At 37.4% G+C, this 20576-nt stretch overlaps 1 protein-coding gene across 1 annotated transcript in view; it reads right to left on the minus strand.

The window, feature by feature from the left end:
• Positions 1-2736: 2736 nt before the first annotated feature.
• Positions 2737-20576, minus strand: part of SLC39A8 (solute carrier family 39 member 8) — a 69428-nt gene continuing 51588 nt past the window's right edge. The window contains exons 7-9 of the mRNA XM_068542502.1: positions 6683-6890; positions 6298-6482; positions 2737-4206 (exon numbers count right to left, since the gene is read on the minus strand). Coding sequence (XP_068398603.1) covers positions 4057-4206; positions 6298-6482; positions 6683-6890 — 543 coding nt within the window. The 3' untranslated portion in view covers positions 2737-4056. The remainder of the gene's footprint in view (positions 4207-6297; positions 6483-6682; positions 6891-20576) is intronic.

Below are 20576 nucleotides of genomic sequence, written 5' to 3' on the forward strand. Positions count from 1 at the left end.
CAGTTAAAAGCGCCATTTCCCAGCTTCCCCTGCAAGTTGGTGTGGGCTGCGACTAAATCTGATACGTGACTATAAGTGGAGATTGTTGTATATTACTTCTGAGAAAGCTCCTTAAAGGGGGATGAAGAGCTAGGTGTGAATTTTTTGCCTTTCTACCGCTTCCTCCTTCCTGCTATGTGGAATTTAGGTGGGATCTCTCTAGCAAACATTTTAGCATATAAAGTAATCTTAAAGTCAGAAGCCAAAGATTACAAGTCAAAGGAGCCGGGATTCCCAATGACCAGGGACCCACAATGCCAGCCCTGCACAGCTTCTTCCACACTCCTTTTATAGGAAGGAAAGTAAACCTAACATGTTTACACGCCTGTTATTCTATGCTAGCGAATCCTAAATGCAATGATGCTGGCATTTTCTTGGCCTTACCAGATTCCAACAGACGATTTTCCTTTTCACACAACTGTAAGTTCCTCAACAATGTCTCAGAATTAATGGAACAGGAATTTGGAATTTTCAGTTTATCCCGCTGCCTTAGCTTACCTGAAATTTTACTAGTAAAGTCCCTGATTGGGAGCCTCCAGTATAAGGAGTTAAATGACCATGAGAGAAGGCTCTGTGAACACTCAGCACAGAAAGGAAGTTAAGGGCAATGCAATCTTACACAGGTATTTCAACCCACAGTTGGGGGAAGGCAGAGTGTCAGTGAGAAAGCAGATGCAGCAATATCAGTGCTAAGGAATTTATTTATCACAGAGTTAGAACCTCTCGTATTGTCAACCTCTTGTATTGTGATGGACCTTAAGTAAAACAGAGGGAGTCTGGAAATCACGGTAGCCTACTGCTAAGAACCGAAGTGAAGACAATGCCAATCAGAGCATGGAGGACAGATTGGTAGTTAATGTTCCCCTGGCACAGACCATCAATAATTAGTTCTGTTAATGCACCTACACTAATTACCTGGTAAATCAGAGTGTTCTTTGGTTCTTTGCAATTAATTCATTTTTCAAAAATTTAAGCTCCTAGGTAAAGAAACTCTCTTCGATGTTGGGTTGGTAGGTTGGAAATACTAAACATCTAGAGGTCATTATGAAATGCTATTCAGGGGCTATTATACAACTGGACTCTCACGCTGGCACCGCTAAGCAACTGCTATAGAAGTGAACCTCGCAGGGTCAGACTTGCAAACTGAAAAAACACAGATTATCCTGACAGAGCAAACCAGTGTGACATCCATACATCTACACACAATAACTTAGCACTGGTAAGGAAAAGAAAATAATATTCTCATAAAAAGGAATTGGTATTAAATACTAAGTTCAAACATGAAAGTAGTTCTGGAAACTTTGGGTGAATTTGTATTAGATATTTTCTAAGGAAAATGAAATAATAAATCTACATAGGGTAGATTGAACCCATTTGCACTCTTCACTCTCCTCCTGCATTAGAATTGCATGTCTATTTGCCACTTGACTCTGCAGCACCTCTTACTACACTGGCCCAACCTAGATGACCCACAGCCTGAAGTGGAGCGACCCAGCAGAGCCCAGGCTGGATTTGCTCATCAGACCCGTGAGCATGACAGTAACCTGTCGCTGTGAGCCTGGGGTCTTCAGATTCTTCGGGTTGGTTGTTACTCCACATGAGTATGGTAATAGAGGTCTCCTATGGTCTGAATGTTTACGTCCCCCCAAAACTCATATGTTGAAATCCTAACCCCCAAAAGATGATGATATTAGGAGGTAAGGGCTTTGGGAAATACTTAGATCAAAAGGGTGGCGCCCTCATGAGTGGGATTAGCGCTCTTATAAAAGAGGCTCCAGAGAGATCCCTTGCCCTTCCACCACCTGAGGACACAGCAAGAAGGCGCCATCTACAAACCAGACACCAAATCTGCCTGTGCCTTGAGCTTAGACTTCCAGCCTCCAGAACTGTAAGAAATATATTTCGGTTGTTTATAACCTATTCAGTCTGTGGTATTTTGCTATAGCAGCCTAAACAGACTAAGACAGGGCCTGATTCAGTACTCAAAAAATGCCAAATTAGTAATCACTGTTATAAAGTTCAACAATGCAAAATTAAGAGTATACACGCCCATATAACGCATTGAAATCATTTTTGGTTTGCCATACTAGCATCTTTAAAGCCTGAAATTATAGAATATTCAACTGGTATAATGAATGTCTCAGGATAAGGTGTGTTGACTGATAGGTTTACATTTTGTTATCGAGGATAATTTAAATTTAAGCATGGCTTCCCACATCCTACCTTCTACCTGGAACCATAGCCTCTAATAAGTAGCAATTTTCTGTTTTGCTTTTTGGGTCTTCATACCCTATTGCCTCTGTTCTCCTCAGAGTTGAGGAAAATGGCCAAAAGATCAATACATGGAGAAAGTAACATGAAGCACCCAGACAGTCCACATATACGCTGATCTACACCAAATGAGAGTTGTTAAACTATCTTGTTTTAATACCATGTCGTAAATAGCTTCTTAACCCAGACATACAATCTGTGCTTTAAAGAGGTAAAGATTATTTCTTAAGATTGAATGTAAACAGGTGAAATGATAAAAATAGATTCTCTGTTTACTGATTTTAATGAACAATGATTAATCTTTACAGTATTTATTTGCTGAATATCTTTGAAATAAACATAGCTATTGCTCTCCCTCATAATACCGAGTACATGGAAGTCACACAAAAAATACATATTAAAATGAATAATGAATGACACAATACATGGATTCAAAGGTGTTTACTGTTTGGTCAAACAATATTCTTTAATTGTCAGTCATAGAGTGAAATGTACATTAACATACATGTTAAATATTCATCCCATCTGCATTATTGCTATGTGACATCACTTTATGGTCTGTAGAAAAATATAATTCCTGAGATCATTGTTGGCTTCTTTCAATCATTTTCCTCACTGACAAATCATCTTTCCTTAAACGACTTGGGAGTGTGAATTGGGGTTAGGATGTTCAATTATATACCAACTTTTTGTATCTGCTAAATGAATAAACAGGCTCTATCTTTTATAAAGGGTAGAAAAATAACCATGGTGTGTGGAATTATTTTGCAAGGTATACAATATAGGAAAAATGTAGGCTGAACACAAAAGAAGTATTTTCTGAATGTCTCTCAATCACCCATAAGGAACATATATTTCCTAGCCAATCAGTCTTTGGCATACAGCCGTCCAGCTGTTATTTTGCATTTACTTAAAATATCCTCTGCTAAATAGTTGTGTTCATCTTTAAAAGTAAATTGCTTAAAATTACATTCAATTTCTTTCTATAAACCAACATTTTCTTCACCTTCACAAGCAAACACATTGGATACCGAAACATTGTTGTCACCAGCTTTACGTACTATTCTGCCATTTGCCATGGTACAACCACAACATAAGTCATAAGAAAGCAATTCTGGCTTTTTACGGAATCTGGTGGAGTTTACACTGAGTCTGGACTTAGTAGGGCTAACAAAACTTTACTGATTTCATAATTCATATTATTTCAGGATGGTTTTCAAAATAATCCTAGAAGTCCCTAACTGAAATAGAAAACGAAACAAAAGCTATGAGCAATCTTTCTCTCCTGGGTTCACTAAGGCCTTGGAATCATTTGTATCTGTGTACTTGCTTGTGAAAGCACTAAAACAAATTAATTCAAAGAAAACCACTCTGAAACTACTTGAACATTTGATACAACCATAGAGGTTCAAAGGCTTATATGGCCTAGTCTGTATTTTTCTCCAAGTCTTGGTGTCAAAATGATTATAGAATGAGTTGGTTCTTGCTCTGTGATGATTTTTAGTGTGCATGAGACATAAAAGAAGTGAGTATTTAACAAATATCTCATGTTATCAGGCTTCTCAGGCTGGAACTGAAAAGCTTTTTGAAGGATTTTTAACAACAAATAATGGCCTATTTCACAGATCAGAAAACCAACAGTCAGTTTTCTTGACCTACAGCTGAAAACAAAATTATCTTTTAACTAAATAGGAGCTGTTTTATTTATTAAATGCCTTCGTTAACAACACCATCTTTCACTTCCAGTTACTCCAATTCAATTTCTCCTGCATACATAGTAATGAGCAGAATGGCTGTGAATCCAGTTAACATTCCAGCATTCTGAATCATGAAGAAGGTGAAATCGGTTTTTCTTCCAGTTACCTTTTCTCTCAGCATATCATTCATCTCTGGAAACTAGAGGAAAGATATATTGTTAGATAACTGTTGCCATCTTGTGGGAGAACATAAAACTGTCACTTACAGATTCCTGTGGAGGTGGGAGGGGACGAGCATTTCTCTGAGTTGTTTACATGTTTTAGTATAAAGAGCATAACAGTGATATCCAGCCCTACTAGACATCAACAAGAAGAAAAGTACGAAAATAGTGTTCCCCAAGTGAGTCAATACAGTGGGATGGGATTTACCTCATTTTATGTCTCTCTCTCTCTCTCTCTCCCCCGCCCCAGCTCTCTTCTTTGCTCCCTCTGCTCCATCCACACCATTCTTTTAGGACCGCAAATGCATCCAGCCTCTTTCCATCCTCAAAATCTTCACACCCACCAAAACCTCTATCTGAACTCTTTTCCCTCAAAATTTTCAATGAGCTAAATCTTTGAGGTTTCAGCTTAAATCATACTTTCCTCGGAAGGCTTCTCTTAGGCCCTCCTAATTTAGGTTCCCTTATTATCATCTTTCATCATATATATTGTTTTTCCTTTCATTTCACAGTTTTTTTATTTGTAATTATGTAATCATGTGTGTAATTTTGTTTGTTTGTTGAATTTCAGGTTCCCCTCTTTGTAGACAGAAGCCCCAGGAACACGGGGACTGTGCCTTTTTGCTCCCTCCAGGGTCCACAGTTTCCAAGCCTGATAAAAAAATATCAATCAATAGTAGCTGATTAAATACATTTTTAGAAATCACTATATATTTAATTCCTGTTCTCTTCAATTTGTTTCCTTTTGCTTGTTCTGTCCCTCGCAAAATCATAAGGTTTTTAAATAAACTGTGCTCTTTTCTTGAAAATAAGACTGTAACAATCTTATTGCAATGAAAACGATTAAAACCCCAAGTTCTGTATTTAAAAGCTATCCTTTCTCAGCATATAACTTCTACTGAAAAGGCTTCATGAGGCAATCTGTAAATGCCATCGTTTCAAAACATTTTTCAAAGTGATTTGCTATACATACAGTGGTGCATTGCACCAAAGCATCCAAGAGGTCTCCGGAATCCACTGTCAATCCACCTGCCTGATTTCAGAAAACTTACTGGGATAAAATAGATGAAATTTAGGAAACCGTTCTGAAAGAAGCAAGTATGCTTTCTGAAAAAAGCAAGTAAGTATATACAGCATCATTTATTAGTATTATTTCTTTAAATTGAATAACTCTAATAGATTCTGTTCTTACATTACGGAAAGAAGTGATGACCTAGCATAAAATATGATATGAGGCATTCATTCTGTGAAGAAAAACATAAATGCAGTGATGGTTCTAAGAGATGAAATCCTTGCACTTATAAGGGCCTGCACAGAACAATGAACAGAGCTAGACAGTTATCATTTGGAACTAAGAATGCAGATGAAGGAAATTAAATTATTAAATTATGTATGTAATACATCCTCAGTTCCAAATGCAAAAAAAAAAACATTCCTTGAGTTGCATCCACTTAGCACATTTTCATTTTCTAGAAAGCTGTCCATGATTTATTTGAAAATGCACAGGACCACTGGTATTCTCTCTCTTACACACACACAGACATAAAGACAGACACAGCATAGACATAAACATAGATACAAATATATACCGTCCCAAGTAAATACTGTTCAATTTTAATTTACCAGTTTTAGTTTAACTCAAAAGGCTCTCACTGTTCAGAACTTTGAAATAACAAAATGCTATTTACTTTAACAAGTTATTCCCTTCTGAATGTGACATCCTCACAGAAGAAGAGAGAAAAGTCCTATGGAGACATACTATAGAATACAAGCTTTACCCACAAGGCAAAACACCTGGGAAGATATCTCTCCTTCAGCAAAAATAAGAAGTCATTTCATCCTCTGTCAATGAGATCCTAGATCAAACAATCAATGAGAATCACTTTCAAATCACTATTAGTACAAACTACTGAAAAAGAGTTATCTGTTGGACCGGGAATATTTTAAACTACAACAGAAAGGCCTTCCACACTGTGGAAAGCAAAAGGTCACCCTTAGTCAATTCATAACCCAGATGTGTCATTCCAAATTTAAATTAAAACAAGATAAAAAATCTTAAAATTTCTTACCATATCCGCTAGAGAAATATAGAGGAACATGCCTCCAGCAAGGGCAAATATAATATTTGGAGCAAAATTATTGCCCACCAAGATGCCAAAAGCTAGCCCAACATAGCAGGAACACGCAGAAAGGAAATTGAATAACAAGGCTTGTCGAGTACTCATTCCTGCATTGAGTAGGATCACAAAGTCCCCTAAAAGAAGAAGAACATATCAAGTGAGTAGGGTTACTTTCTTATTTGGGGATGAAATAAAAGAAAATCATCATCGTCTAAAAAAGGGCTCCGTCTTTTTGAGGCATCAGCAGGATTTTTAAGAGTGTGTCACCTGAAACGTCTCCCTCCCCTGAAACCAAGAAGCACCGGACTTGGAGAACAAGAGCAGAGTCCCTTACCTAACTCATGAGGGAACTCCTCGCACAGGATGGCGATGGAAGTGCTGAGTCCCTGCAGAAGAGACAAGGTGCAGGAGGCCCCGATGGCCAGGCCGTCGATGAAATTGTGGAGGGCATCACTAAGTGTTATCATCCAAGCAATGGTCCCTATTTCTGAGAGCTTTGGCCCCTTCAAACAGGTACATGAGCTTGACTCTTTGTTTCCATCCTGTAAAAGAACAGAAAATCAGTCAACAGGATACCACCAATATTTCTTGAAAGTCTAAACGATACACAGAAGTGGATGTGTTAACGTGTTGAGAGAGACAAATGTTTCCAGCAGAAAAGTCTTTCATAGTAGATAGGAACCCCTAATCATATAAAACAGAGAAAAAAAAAAACTTATGGGAGGGAGAAAGGAAAGGAAGAGATTGACAGGCCTTGAACAAACCACTTAAAAAACATTTCGCTTTGGTTTCACCTTCAAACAATCCTTTCGACTTGTATGAACAGATTCTTACTACTGCCTTCCTAAAGTGTAACTGATATTAACCAAGAATTTGATTTATTCACATTCTTTAAAGTAAAAGAAGTTTGTCAAAGACTAAATTTAAAGTCTCTTCCATGTCACAATTTAAACGTGAGATCCACATTTAAAGCATGATGATATCAAGGAACATTTATTTTAATCTATCTTATGCCACTGTGTGACTGTGGGCAAGGAATCTGGGCCTCAGTTTCTTCAATTGTGAAGTGAAGAGAGTGTACTCAATGGCTCATTTATTTTTCAATGACTTATTAAGTTTCCACGGTATTCAGGTAGTGTGCTGCGTGTTTAGGCTGTAACAACGTGGTCCCTACAAGCTCTAAATTTCAATGATTCTCTTAACAAATTCCATGAAGTGTGATTGGAACACGCTTGCTTTTACACAACACTTCTTTCCACTTTGAAACAATAATAAAAATAGAAAACCCTACAACAGACCCTTTGCAAGAATTTAAATTTCCATCAAATTTACAAAATTGTATAAAATCAAATGACAAATGCCAACTGAAGCATTTTCCAGAAACTGTGGGAAAAGATAATAAAAGGCAAATTCATTTTTAAGCAGGGAAGCAATTTGCAATTAACTGGAGAACATTTTATTCCTAATTCTCCTTCCTGCAACTCTACCTCAGCAGCTAATCAACATATTTATTGAACACCTGCAATTGTACAACAGTGTGCTGGATGCTATGGGAAGTGCACAGAAGTGGGAAATAAAGCTTCTATCTTCGAGAAGCGTATTTATCTTGGAGAAACAAGATGTAAAGTATACGACTGACTCTTTTAAAAATGTGCAACATATATCAGCTGAAAAGGGCTTCCTTCAGAGCAATCATCTGCGCGGTTGTGCGTGTACTCTGACGTGACTTCATTGCTCAAAACACTTTGGGGACCTCCTTTCAGAATTGAAGGTAGATCCTCCCACACATCTTTTCACTGTTTCATTAGTGGCAAATCTTCAGCTTTGAGGGATGTTTTTTGTTTGTAGACACAGCCAAAAGTCATTTGGAGCCAATAAATTCTTAAATTAATATGAGAGGAGGGAGGATTGTTAGTAGTAGTTGCTAGCTGTTAGTAGTGGTAGAAACAGTAATAGCAAAGGCATATGGTGTTTATTATGTGCCAGGCACTGTACTAAGCGATTTAGATATTTAATTCCTTTAGAACCATTCTATGAGTTAAGTACTGCTATTATCCATCATTTTATGGTTGAGGACACTAAAACAAAGAAAGGCTGGTGAACTTACTAGCGATACAAAAGAAAGAAGTGTGCTTTTTCTGGTAACTGTTCTACTACTCCAAACTTATAGTGGGGAGGTAGGGAACACCCCTTGTTTGTGGTAAAGTCTGAAGGCAATTTGCAAGGAGAATACCCCTTTCTCTCAAAAACACCTGAAGCAACGTTGGAATAAGCATTTAATCTCCTTTTACTTTAAAAGGCAATTCTCATCAGCATAAAAAGAATTCCATCTGGTTTTAAAATGTGGTCTTTTTACTGTATAGTGTTAAAACATAAACTGAGGCAAATTAAAAAATTTAAGATCTTATTTGAGCAAGAATGGATTCCAATCTGGCAGTGTCAAACCAGAAGTGGTTAGGAGCATTCCATGGACAGGCGCAGGGAGACACTTTTACCGAGAAAAGACGGAAGCAGAGCAAGGAAATTATTGACTGGCTACACCTTAAAGACTAGATGGCTGTTTGCAATGGATTTTCCTTAGGTTTTGATTTTGTAACACTGAGGCATTTACAGGCTTAGATTTTGGATTGTTTATATATGACATTAGAGCCACCTCAGCCTAATTGCCTCCCTGTTTAATTAATTTAATAATTGATATATCTTAAATGCACAATATAATAAACAACAGTGACTTAGTTCACGTCAAATGGGTAGCTTGGATAAGAAATGCTCCGGATCAGGAAGCAATTACTGCCAAAAGAGAAACAAAGGCAGTCATGAGAAAAACCCACAGAGGAAGTGACCTTGGCTTTGCAAAAACCTACTGCCAAGATACATTTAATGAGACCAGTTGTTTTCCTCTTCCAACTTGGTTTACCTAATCACATATTTATAATTTCCTTATTTACTTGTGATGATTTAGGGGAAAGATTATAAGACCAAGTCTTGACTACCTGATATTTTGTACAGAGTCTGTATACAAACTCCTTTAATTCTGAAAAAGAAATTAAATTAATATATCAGGCATGGTTCTCTTACCTCTGATTACAGATATTACTCACTCTATTTATTATGCTTCCTTTTAGCCTTATAATCTTAGGTCTCAAGTGACACTGTTGAGTACGTTAACAGTTATACATTTTTAATAGTCTTAGAACAAATGAAAGAGGCAAACATTCACAAACAGTACTTTTTTAACTCACCTGGAACAAAGTCACTGAGCAGAGAGACAATTAAGTCAAGTCCCTTTAGTTAAATCGGGGAGTATTCTTCTCTTTCCCTTTATTTTTTATTTTTCTTTGCTGTTGTTTCTTGCTTGCTTTCTTCCTTGTTTGACTTATATACTAATTGTGAGGCTCTTTCTAACCTCAGCCATGATAAAGCAACTCAATCTAGTGAAAAGACCATCACTAGATGGTCCAGGAGAACCAAGTTCTCGCTCGGCTCTGACAAGAATTACTGTGTAATCATCAGCAAGGCTCTTAACATTGCTCACCTTAATAATTAATGAAAATGAAAGTCAAAGCAAAGTGCAGACTAATCAGAATGGGGGGAAAGAATAGCATGGAACAAAGTTATGAGAGGAGAGGGGACACTGAGTAGAACCCCAACGTAAGTATGGAGGGGAAGAAGCAGAAAGTAAAAGAAAAAAAAGTACTAAGAAATCAAAATGAAGAAAGCAAGTATGCTTATTGCAGAACAGTCTAAGTTTAAGCAAGGAGGAAGAAGACCAAAAAGGAACACAAGGAGAGGAGGAGTGGCATGAGTTGGGAGGAAAAGGAAGAGAAATCAAAAGAGGAAGATAAGAAGGATGAGGAAAAGGAGAAGGTGAAGAAGAACAAGAAGGAGGAGGAAGATGAGGAAAGAAAAAGAAAGAACTTAGCTATCCTGCATAGGACACAGATCATATAAATATGGCTTACACCTGCAGTGAAATACTATGCAGAGTAGTGGAGATGACGAATATTTTATTTTTCCACATGTAAAGATGTCCAAAACATAGCATTGAGGTTTATATATATATATATATATAAAACATGTCTAGTGGGCACCTTTTTGTAAAAATTATTATTATAATTTCATGATGGTCTAAGCGCAAACATACTTGGAAAGATATATACAAAAATGCTAATCATGGTTCTCCGTAGGAGATAATACTGTGGATAATCCTTGGGTTTTTTCTTTTATCTTTCATGGGTGTTCTGGATTTTTTTTTTTCTTTGCACTTATTATATATTATTTCAATACTCAGAAAACAAAACATTAAAGCCATGGGGTGAGAACCTCACGAGAGGGAAAAGTGAACCTGTGATGACTCAGGAGTTATCATCAGCGAACAAGGTAAAGCTGGAGAAGCAAGCTGCCTGCCAGGTTTGGTCTGCATTAAAAAGAGGGTGTATTGTCCCACTAAGTGAGACTTTTTTTGTTAAGTTAATGGCATGAGCACTGTCAGACCTCACTATGCATTGGAGGAGGCAAGGTGAGTCAGGATTAATAAAAATTTTTTTGTGGTTTACTGCCTATATGTTTTATTGATAAGAAGGTAAAAGCGAGCAACCACTGCAGGTGAAAGTTAAATTTCAAATTCTACATCCCATGCTGAAAGAATTTTGCAGAGCAAGAACTCTGGTTAAAAAAAAAAAAAGTCAAAAAGGAAAGTAGAAACACTTCAAAAAACATAACAAAAATGGCAAAAGGAAGCATAAATAAACAAACAAAAGCTGACAATTGTATGCAAAGGAACATAAAATCTATGCCCATAAAAGAGAATTTAATGTAATATAAATAAAAACAATAAAATATCATTTTAAGAGGCTGCAAATAAAGAGAGGTGAGAGTTAAATAAAGGGGCACTGAATGCAAGCTAGCTTAATGATTAAAGGGTATGGGCTTTGGCACAAAATGGGTGTGAGATTAAGTAATGGCTCTGCTACTTAACAGCTCTGTGCCATTTGGAAAGTTACTTGGGTCCTAGCTAACATAAGACAAGGAAAGGAAATAAAAGGTATACACACATAGGGAAGAAATAAATAAAACTGTTTTTGTTGGCATATGTCTATGTAGAAAATGCAAAAGAATAAAAAAAAAGCTCCTAGAATATAATAAGCAAGTATAGCAAGGTTCCAGGACACAGGTTAATATATAATAGTTGCTTTCCAATATACCAGCAATGAACAAGTGGAATCTGAAATTAAAATCATAATACCATTTACATCAGCACCCCCTAAAAATGAAATACTTAGGTATAAATCTAACAAAATATGTGGAAGATCTATGTGAGGAAAAGCACAAAACTATAATGAAAGAAACCAAAGAAAAACTATTCTGTTCATGCATTAGAGGACTCAACATAGAATTGTCAAGATGTCAGTCCTTCCCAATTTGATCTATAGATTCAGTACAATCCCAGTCAAAATCCCAGCAAGTTATTTTGTGGATATTTTGTGATTCTAAAGTTTATATGAAAAAGCAAAATACCTAGAATAGCTAACACAACATTGAAGGAAAGAAACGAATTTGGAGAACTGACACTATCTGACTTCCAGACTTACTATAAACCTACAGTAATCAAGATGGTGTGGTGCTGATGAAAGAGTAGACAAACAGATCAATGGAACAGAATAGAGAGCCCAGAAGTAGACTCATATAAATAAGGTCAACTTATCTTTGACAAAGAAGCAAAAGCAATACAATGGAGAAAGACAGTCTTTTCAACAAATAGTACTGGAAGAAGTGGACATCCACATGAAAAAAAAAAAAAAAAATGAACCTAGACACAGGCTTGACACCTTTCACAAAAATCAACTCAAAATGGATCATAGACCTAAATGCAAATGCAAAACTCTAAAACTCCTAGAAGATAACACAGGAGAAAACCTAGATGACCCTGAGTATGGCCATGACTCTCTTCCCAGGTTCTAGTAACTGCTCCTTCTTCGCCATCCTTTGGGCCCAGGGGTGGTAACAACTTTACCATTACTGGTGCCTGGTTCATGCACTACTCTTATAACCTACTCACACCTTATAAATAAATCTTCCTCAAATTATTCTAATCTGAGTAGTCCATCTGTTTCCCATTGGGATCCTGATAGAATCACTGGTACTGGAAGTGGCCATAAAAAACAGACCCCCAAAAATGGAATTTAATTGGGTTTTTCATATATTCAAAGTATGGGGAAATGGGACATTGGTTACCCATGGGTGGGCTTCAATTTTCAATGAAGGCCAGAACATGAAGGGACTCTGCAAGCTCTAGGCTATATTGCAAGCTTTCCTGCCAGTTGGTTCTTAGGACCCAGCAGAGCCAGTGGAATTGGAATAATCTGTGGCAGACAGAGATGCTGAAAGGAGCCTTCTGGCAATCCCTGATCAGAGAATCACAGTGCAGACCCTTAAGATGTTAGGTTAAAGCCATGACCTCTTTTGCCATTAACTATTCTTTATCTCAAAAGCAATTCCTTGCTTGTTCCTAGGTCCTTCTAGAGACTTACCTTGTGCCCATGGAACACCTAGTGGCCCTGAGATCATTCCCAGCAAGCCATAAAATCAGCTGTTCACACCAGCATTCCATCATTAAATTGTATATACAAGTACAAGCCCACACCAGTCTTGAAGACACAGATGGCAATAGCAGTTGACTCAGACTCTCATAATCTAAACCTAATACTTCATCTCTTTTCCCTTAACAACAATAAAGCTACATGGGGCATTTCCTATAGCCAGTTAACTGTGAATAGTGAGTGTTCCAGCACCAACCAGCTATACAATCTTACTCACAATGAACTTAAAATAAAACAATAAAGATAAATCCTCCAAGTGGGCAGAACTTTTGAGCGTTGTGTTGAACTTCGTGTAGAAGTAATGGCCTGAGATATACATCTACACTAACTCATGGGTGGGTGCTAAAAGAGTTGGCCAGGTGATCAGAGACTTTCAAAAAACAAAACTGGAAACTGGTGGCAGAGATCTGGAAAAAATATATAGATGGACCTCTTGTAAAAGGCACAGAATATGAAGACAATTCTATTCCATTAAATCTCATAAGAGGCTATCACTGAGGATGTGAGCAAGTACAAGATTAGTTCCCTCCCAGTTCCAGTAGCTTCTTCCTTCCCCTTTCCCTTTGGACATAAGATTGCTAACAGCTCCACCATTTCAAGCCCCAGGTTTACTGCACTCTCCCCTGTGGTTCACCCACAACTTGCCCAGAGCTTTGTAAACTGCTCTTTTTCTATTTTTTATTTATCCTTACTTGAAAGTGCCATCTCTTTCTGGAAAGGACACGACTGATTCAAAGTCAAATGCTCATTCCACATACAACATTCACAGACTCTTTATATACTAATATATATATCTGAACAGAAAAACTTACGAAAAGGATTAAATAGACACAAAGATATAAAGAGTTAAAGGCACTATACAAATATAAAATTTCGATGGGCTTTGCTTTTATGGCTATATTTTCAAGAGATTTCAATGGACTTTATAGCTGATGGTTCCTTTGTCCTTCCTCTAGCCCTGAAGAGTCAGTCTCAGCTCACTATAACCAAAATCAAACTTCATATGAGAAAAGAGAAATTAATTTTATCTTTAATGCATATAACCAAATATAATTCAAATGCACTTAGTCTAGTCATTTGGTTTCAAGACAAACCTCATAACTATTTTCAAAACTCTCTTTGCCAATGAAAATAACCATTAACGAGAAAATAATAATTTCCCGAAAGCTTGAAAATTGTTTCCTTTCCCTCCATCCTTTCTGTGAGATGTGATTGAAGTTATTTAGCTCTTTAGGAGTTGAAATAATTGTCTTTCATTTGCAGTTGGGACCATATCATTTTACTGTCCTGATAAAAATAACTTAGGAGAAATCTGAGGGGTTTTCAAGAAATTATGCTACTATTTTGCCAATGGAACTTAGAGTATATACTAATTAAGTATTTACAGTTACCCTAATGGACTACTTACGCCTCTCTAAAAGGATGCCTACTGTTACTACAGATGGAGGAGGGCATTAATGCTCTGATACATTCGAGAAGCAGGATACCGTTTCTTAGAAAAAGCTTGCATGATGTACTCCCCAGCCCACGCAGCTCTCATTGTTACCGAGAAGCCTTAAAGGAAGTCAGAGCACCAGGAAATTGGTTACATTTTCATTTAAGTTGGAGAAATTTGTTGCGGGGCTCCTGAAAAATGGGGTTCCCCAAAGGCAGGGATAGCTACATTGCTCAGCATCAAGTCTTCCAGAATAATTCAGAGGAGGAAACAGGAGTAGGGTGGGATGTGGTAGAGGAACCGGCCCCATGCAGCAGCTGCCTGTGTTGTAATTACCATTTGACATGAATTATGTGAAAAGAACTGAAATAAAGAAGATCCCACCCAGTGTACTACAAGTGATTGACTATCGAGCCCTGCAAAAGATGAGGGCAGGCTGATTGGCAGAGATCTAGAAATGCAAGCCTCTCAGAGCAAGAAGTTTGGGAAAGCAGTGAGAGGCAAGGGGTGACAGGTGACAAGAGGGACAAGAGCAAGTGCCAACCGCAGTCACCGCGACAGAAGAGGCGATGGAGACCACGGGGTGGGGGGGCACTAAGAAACAGGCAGTCTGCCAGTAGAGAAGAAAGTGAGCAACAGAGGGTTAGAAATAACCCTGTTCTCTGAGGAGGCAACCGGAACCGGTCTATATTCCAACAGTTTAGAAAAACAGAGCATCTCTACTTAGTATGTGGAGAGTGAGGGGTGAGAACTACACAGGGAATAAGGGTACCAGGACCTCATTCCCTCTTAAAGATGCAAATGGATACTCTGAAGATTTGCTCACCAGTTTAAGAAAAGAAATTTGTATTGAGGTATAGTTGATTTACAATATTGTGTTAATTTCTGCTGTACAGCAAAGTGATTCAGTTATACATATATATACATTCTTTTTTTATATTCAAGAAAAGAAATTTGATAGTGAGGAATTGCGCATGAAAGACACAGGATGTGCTCAGGGAGCTCAGAACAGTAAAATGATAATAGTACTAGCACAAGTCATTAGTAGTAAGGTCATTTAATCTTCACAATAACCCCATGAGGTTATGAGTTCCATTTTATAGATGAGGAAATTGAGTTATAAAGAGGTTAATTAAGCAACTTGCCCAAAGTCACACCTCTAGAAAGGCGCAGAGACAGGATTTAAACTTCTATGCCAAACAAGCTACGCCTGTGATCTCCAGAAAATATGGGGTTTTACTTTCTCTTATTCACTCCTGTTCATCCCGTATCTAGCACTGCAGGCACCCTGAACATCTGTTGTCTGAATAAATGAAGGTCAAGTAATAGTAAAAGTACATTTTCTCTCATGACAGGTTCACAAATCATTGTCACATGAAGCATCTATTCCAGTCTTTCCAAAGAACAAACATAAGGGCAGTGACACAACATGGGTAAAGAGTGCATAGAAAAATGCTCATTAATCAATTCCAAATTGGTTCATCTACATTAAAAAAAAACACTCTGAAAGTGCAGAAGTGTTTTTCTTGTTCTTTGCTTGTTTCGTCACCAATTCTTTAACGTCGTGGAGCCACATCAAAAGCTCCTTGTGGACAAGGATTTTTTTGTTTTTCATTTCAGCCCAAAGTTTAACATTAGTAGGTGTTCAGTAAATTTTTCTTTTAAATAAATCAAGGGGAGGGGGGGTCTTGTTTTGCTGAACTGGATGGAGTAATGGAATGCCAAATCACACCCCAGTCAGCAGACAACAGTACCTCCACATCTGTCCCGGTGACCTCCGAAGGGCAGAAGACTTTTACCAGCAGCCGCCTTGCATCTAACTCGAGGATGCTTACACGTTTTTCAGAAGATGGTTGGAGGAAGGGGGCAAAAAAATCGTAGTAGCAACAAAGGCGACTAACACTGTTGAGTGCTTAACATTTGCAAGGTACTCTGCTAAACGCCGTGAGCTGAGCACCTCTAACATCCAATCGCAGATGCAGTAATGCAGGTACTAGAGGTAAGGGCTGGACCCAAACCACACAGCCAGGGATGGAAAAGCCATTGAACCCCGATGATTTGACTCCTAAGCCCATGCAGTAAAAGGCACAGAAGACTGCTCAAAAGGACTGAGTTCTTCCAGATAAGAAATTCTGCATTCAGTAATTTATTCCTATGATAATGGGTTATTTTATTGCTGTTGCCAGTCTCCATCATGGAAGGTGCTAGTAGTTCAAGTACCTCTGGTTTTGAGTAGAATACACTAAGCTGATGTTTTGGGGTTTGCTAACACTTCAGACACACTTAAAATAATACCTCCAATCACTGAGGACTAAAACACCATCTCGGGCTTTCAAATCTACTCCATATAATCTGTTGTTTACAGACTGCAGTATGGATAGGAAGTATACAGTTGTTTTTTGACTGTCCCTTCCTGAGTCTGTTACATTTAATTTAATAATATGTAATTTTAGAACCAGAGGCTTATTTGAGATTATCCATACTTACTTAAACGTTAAAACACAGTAACACTTACTTTGAAGGAGTTCCATCTAAAATTTTCTCCAATGCCATTTCATGCCAGCATCCCTTGTGCCTTCGCTACTCTGATCTTCTTTCGATTCCTAAAACCCACCAAACTCTTTCCCACCCTGGAGACTTTGTGCTGGCTGTTTCCACAGCCAACACCGTCTTCTCCCTGATCTTTGCATAGAGAGCTGCTTCCTTCAGTTCAGATTTTAGCTTAAATATGTTCCTGACCACCCAAACTAGCTGCCCAGACATCATCACATCACCACATTTCAATTCCCTGCACAGCATCTGTAACCCTATAATGTTGGGCTATGTACCCACGGGAACAAAAACAGTGCCAGAGATCAGAGACATTTTCTGTCTAATTTGCCACAATATCTCCAGGGGGTGGAACAGAGACTGGCTTTAGGCATGTGATCACAGGATACACGACAAGTGAATGAATGACAGAATGAAAAACTAAATACCATACTCCTGCCCATTAATACAGCTTTACTGATTTGACCTACAGACCAGGATGTCATTCAGAATGCGAAATGTTACCACAAAAGAAGGTTCGGTTTAAGATTGCCTTTATTGTTTTAATACATAAGTTGCATGACTGAAATTTTGGTCCAAGTCAGAAGAACTACAAAGAATCCAGAGAAATTTTCTGCAAAATGATGCCCTCCCAGTAAAGGATCTTTGCAATTTTACTTTCCAAATGTAAAACAATCTCTAGATTTGTTTGTTTTGCAGCCTAGAAAACTATTGATGATCCCTCACTTCAGTTTTTCTGATATGTATTTTATAACCTAGTAATAAAAGTAGATAAACTAGAAAGCATCAAACCAGAGACATGCACGGTTTACTGAAACTTCAAAGGTGATCTTTATTGGTGCTTTCTCAGCCATTGCATTTTTTTCTTTAATCTGCCTTCACTGAGTTGCTATAAAGGTTTAATAAAGTCATGCTCATTAAGCAATCTGATAATTCTCAGTAGAAGAAGATTCAATAAAGTTTGTTCTTTTTTTGACTTTTAATGCTCTGATACCTGATATCAGAAATAAGAAGCAAAAAGAACCACTTTTAAAAGAAATGGGGGCTCACACATTGAGGTTTCTCCTTTTGACTGATAAGAACTCAAGCTTACAATAGATCTGAATAAATTGGGCCATTGATCAACACGGTGAGCAAAGTTAAAGACAGGAGAAAGTCACCACTTAATTAACAAAAAGGAAGAGTCATTAACTTAATTGCACTGAGATCCTCAAAAAGGGACTGAAATCCCCTATCTAAAAAGCAAGCACACGGTAAAATCAAATTCCACAACCCAATCAATGATCTGACTGTAACCTGATGGTACATTTATTAAGAGTGAACACCTAATTTGGTCTTTAAACACCTTCAATTATTTTTTATTCACTAAGATAATCAGTGAAGTATTTCTAGTTATAAAAGTGCTTTGTGTGATCTGGACATTTGCCTCAGACATAAAACTGAATAGATAGGAATATATAGGCAGATAAACATCTGTGTGTGTGTGTGTGTGTGTGTGTGTGAGAGAGAGAGAGAGAGAATCTGCTAATGCTCTACTACAGGGTGTAGTAGTGTTAAACTCAAAAAAATCTTGGCAAGACCACACTTCATTTGCAAGATACTTTAGCTTTGTGATCTTTCTAATTTAGGATTCCTATTTTTGAAATATATAGAATAAATATAATACGGAATACTAGAATATAGAGTAAATTCTACCTCCCCAATAGCCTCTCCTTGGGACATGAATTTTACTTATTACAATAAAACATCTCATGCTTTGGCAAATTTTCCATCATGCAATCCACTAAGTAAAAATTACTCACCGGGTCTTGATCCAGTATTCCCAAACTGCAAGATGCAGCATGTAAAAAATATAGCACCACATAAATATTTTCAAATGAGCAAACAGCAAAAATTTTTCTAAAAAGAGACCAATTTTGGCAAGCCCAGTGTTTATGACATGGACATCTTCTATAAGTCAACCTTTAAAAAAGCCTGAAAAAGCTGATGTTAAAGACACACCAGCAATAGAATATATATTTACATTTTTCCATTGCTCATGCTAGTTTGCATAATAAAATTAAGCAACTCTTTCTGATGCCCAGAATAACTTACTTGAACCTCGTAATTTTTTTCCTCATTTTTCAAAAGAAAAATGTATTGGCATTCATCCTCAATTTTTTTTTATCAATCAGCACGCACAACAAAGCAACACAGCAATTCTTCATTATACTAATGGGGGAAAAATTAACTTGACATCAAGCCTAATTGAGTAAAACTTCACTATTCTAAATAGGGATAAGTCCTGCTTGATTAGTGAAAGCAATTTAGTATAGAACATGTTTAGATAAATACACTTTTATAGCTTTCCAGAATTCACACCCACAAATAGCTTCCACAGCAAGCACGGGGTGTAGTAGAGGGCCTTCAGAAAACCTGCCACGTTGTATGGATAAGATTAATGTAGCATCTCAATTACAAATAACAACTTGTTGTTTCTTGAGATAACTTGAAAACTTTAGGTGCATCTTCCTAACAAATTATTTCAAAAGCAATTTTTATAGAGGATGCCAAAGTACTCTACAGCCCAGTCTATAAGCAAAATGTAACAAATCATACGTTATTAGCTATGACAGGTTAGCAGAGTCAAATTTAATGAGGTTTCATTCTTCAGGCAATCCTCAAGTTGCATTGCAAAAGTTCATTTGTAAGTTCATGGTTAGAAATCAGAACTGATTAGAGCAATGTTCCCATTAGGAAGGTCGTGTCATGCCTATATACGGAAGGAACATGGGGTTGGAACTCAAGACCCCAGGAGGGGATCTCATCGTAACTTTGCCATTTATTATCTGTGTGAACCTGTGTGAGTTATTTAACTTAACTGAGTCTTAATTAAATCTGTAAATAGACTTAATACCTATTTTCCAGGACTTTTGTAGGAATTAAACATAGTATCTGTAAGGCACCTACTACAGTGCTCTCTACTCCCACCCCTGGGCATTTATTTTCTTTTATCAAGTATCTCTCTACATCAGAGACGATTAGCTGGGAGGTTGTAAGGGTGTTTCAGTTGTAGGGGTGTACATACTTTAAATTGTATGTAACAATTGGTGGGTCTGTATATTCTTCTGTTGCAAAAGTTCATGCATTTCATCAAACAGCTTCCTAAGGGGGATTCTTAAGACCTGCCCTACAGGGGTACTTGCTTAAATTTTTAAAAATTAGAAATGGCCAAATGCTTACAAATAATAATTGGAAGTATCCTCTGCACCTAGGTTACCATTTCATCCTATCTTATTTACTTAGCAACCTCACACCTATCCTTCACGATTGGTACAAGCATCATCTTCTCAGGAAAGCATCTGGGCCCACTTCATCTGCATCACTTCCCACCCCAACATGTGCCACATCTTTCTCAGCACAGCAACTTGTGTATAAATCTACTAAAGTACTCATCACACCACGCTATAACTATTTTTACATGGATATATGTACCTTTAAGGAATTCCAAGTACATGGTAGATTCTTAATAAGTGGATAGAATTTTTTCCCACAAAAAATGTATTTATATTTGGTTTTCATTAAAAGTAGTCAAAAACACTAATTCAAAAAGATAAATGTACCACAATGTTCATAGCAGCACTATTTACAATAGCCAAGACATG

Source organism: Eschrichtius robustus, chromosome 4, assembly GCF_028021215.1.
Source record: "Eschrichtius robustus isolate mEscRob2 chromosome 4, mEscRob2.pri, whole genome shotgun sequence".
Lineage (NCBI taxonomy): Eukaryota > Metazoa > Chordata > Mammalia > Artiodactyla > Eschrichtiidae > Eschrichtius > Eschrichtius robustus.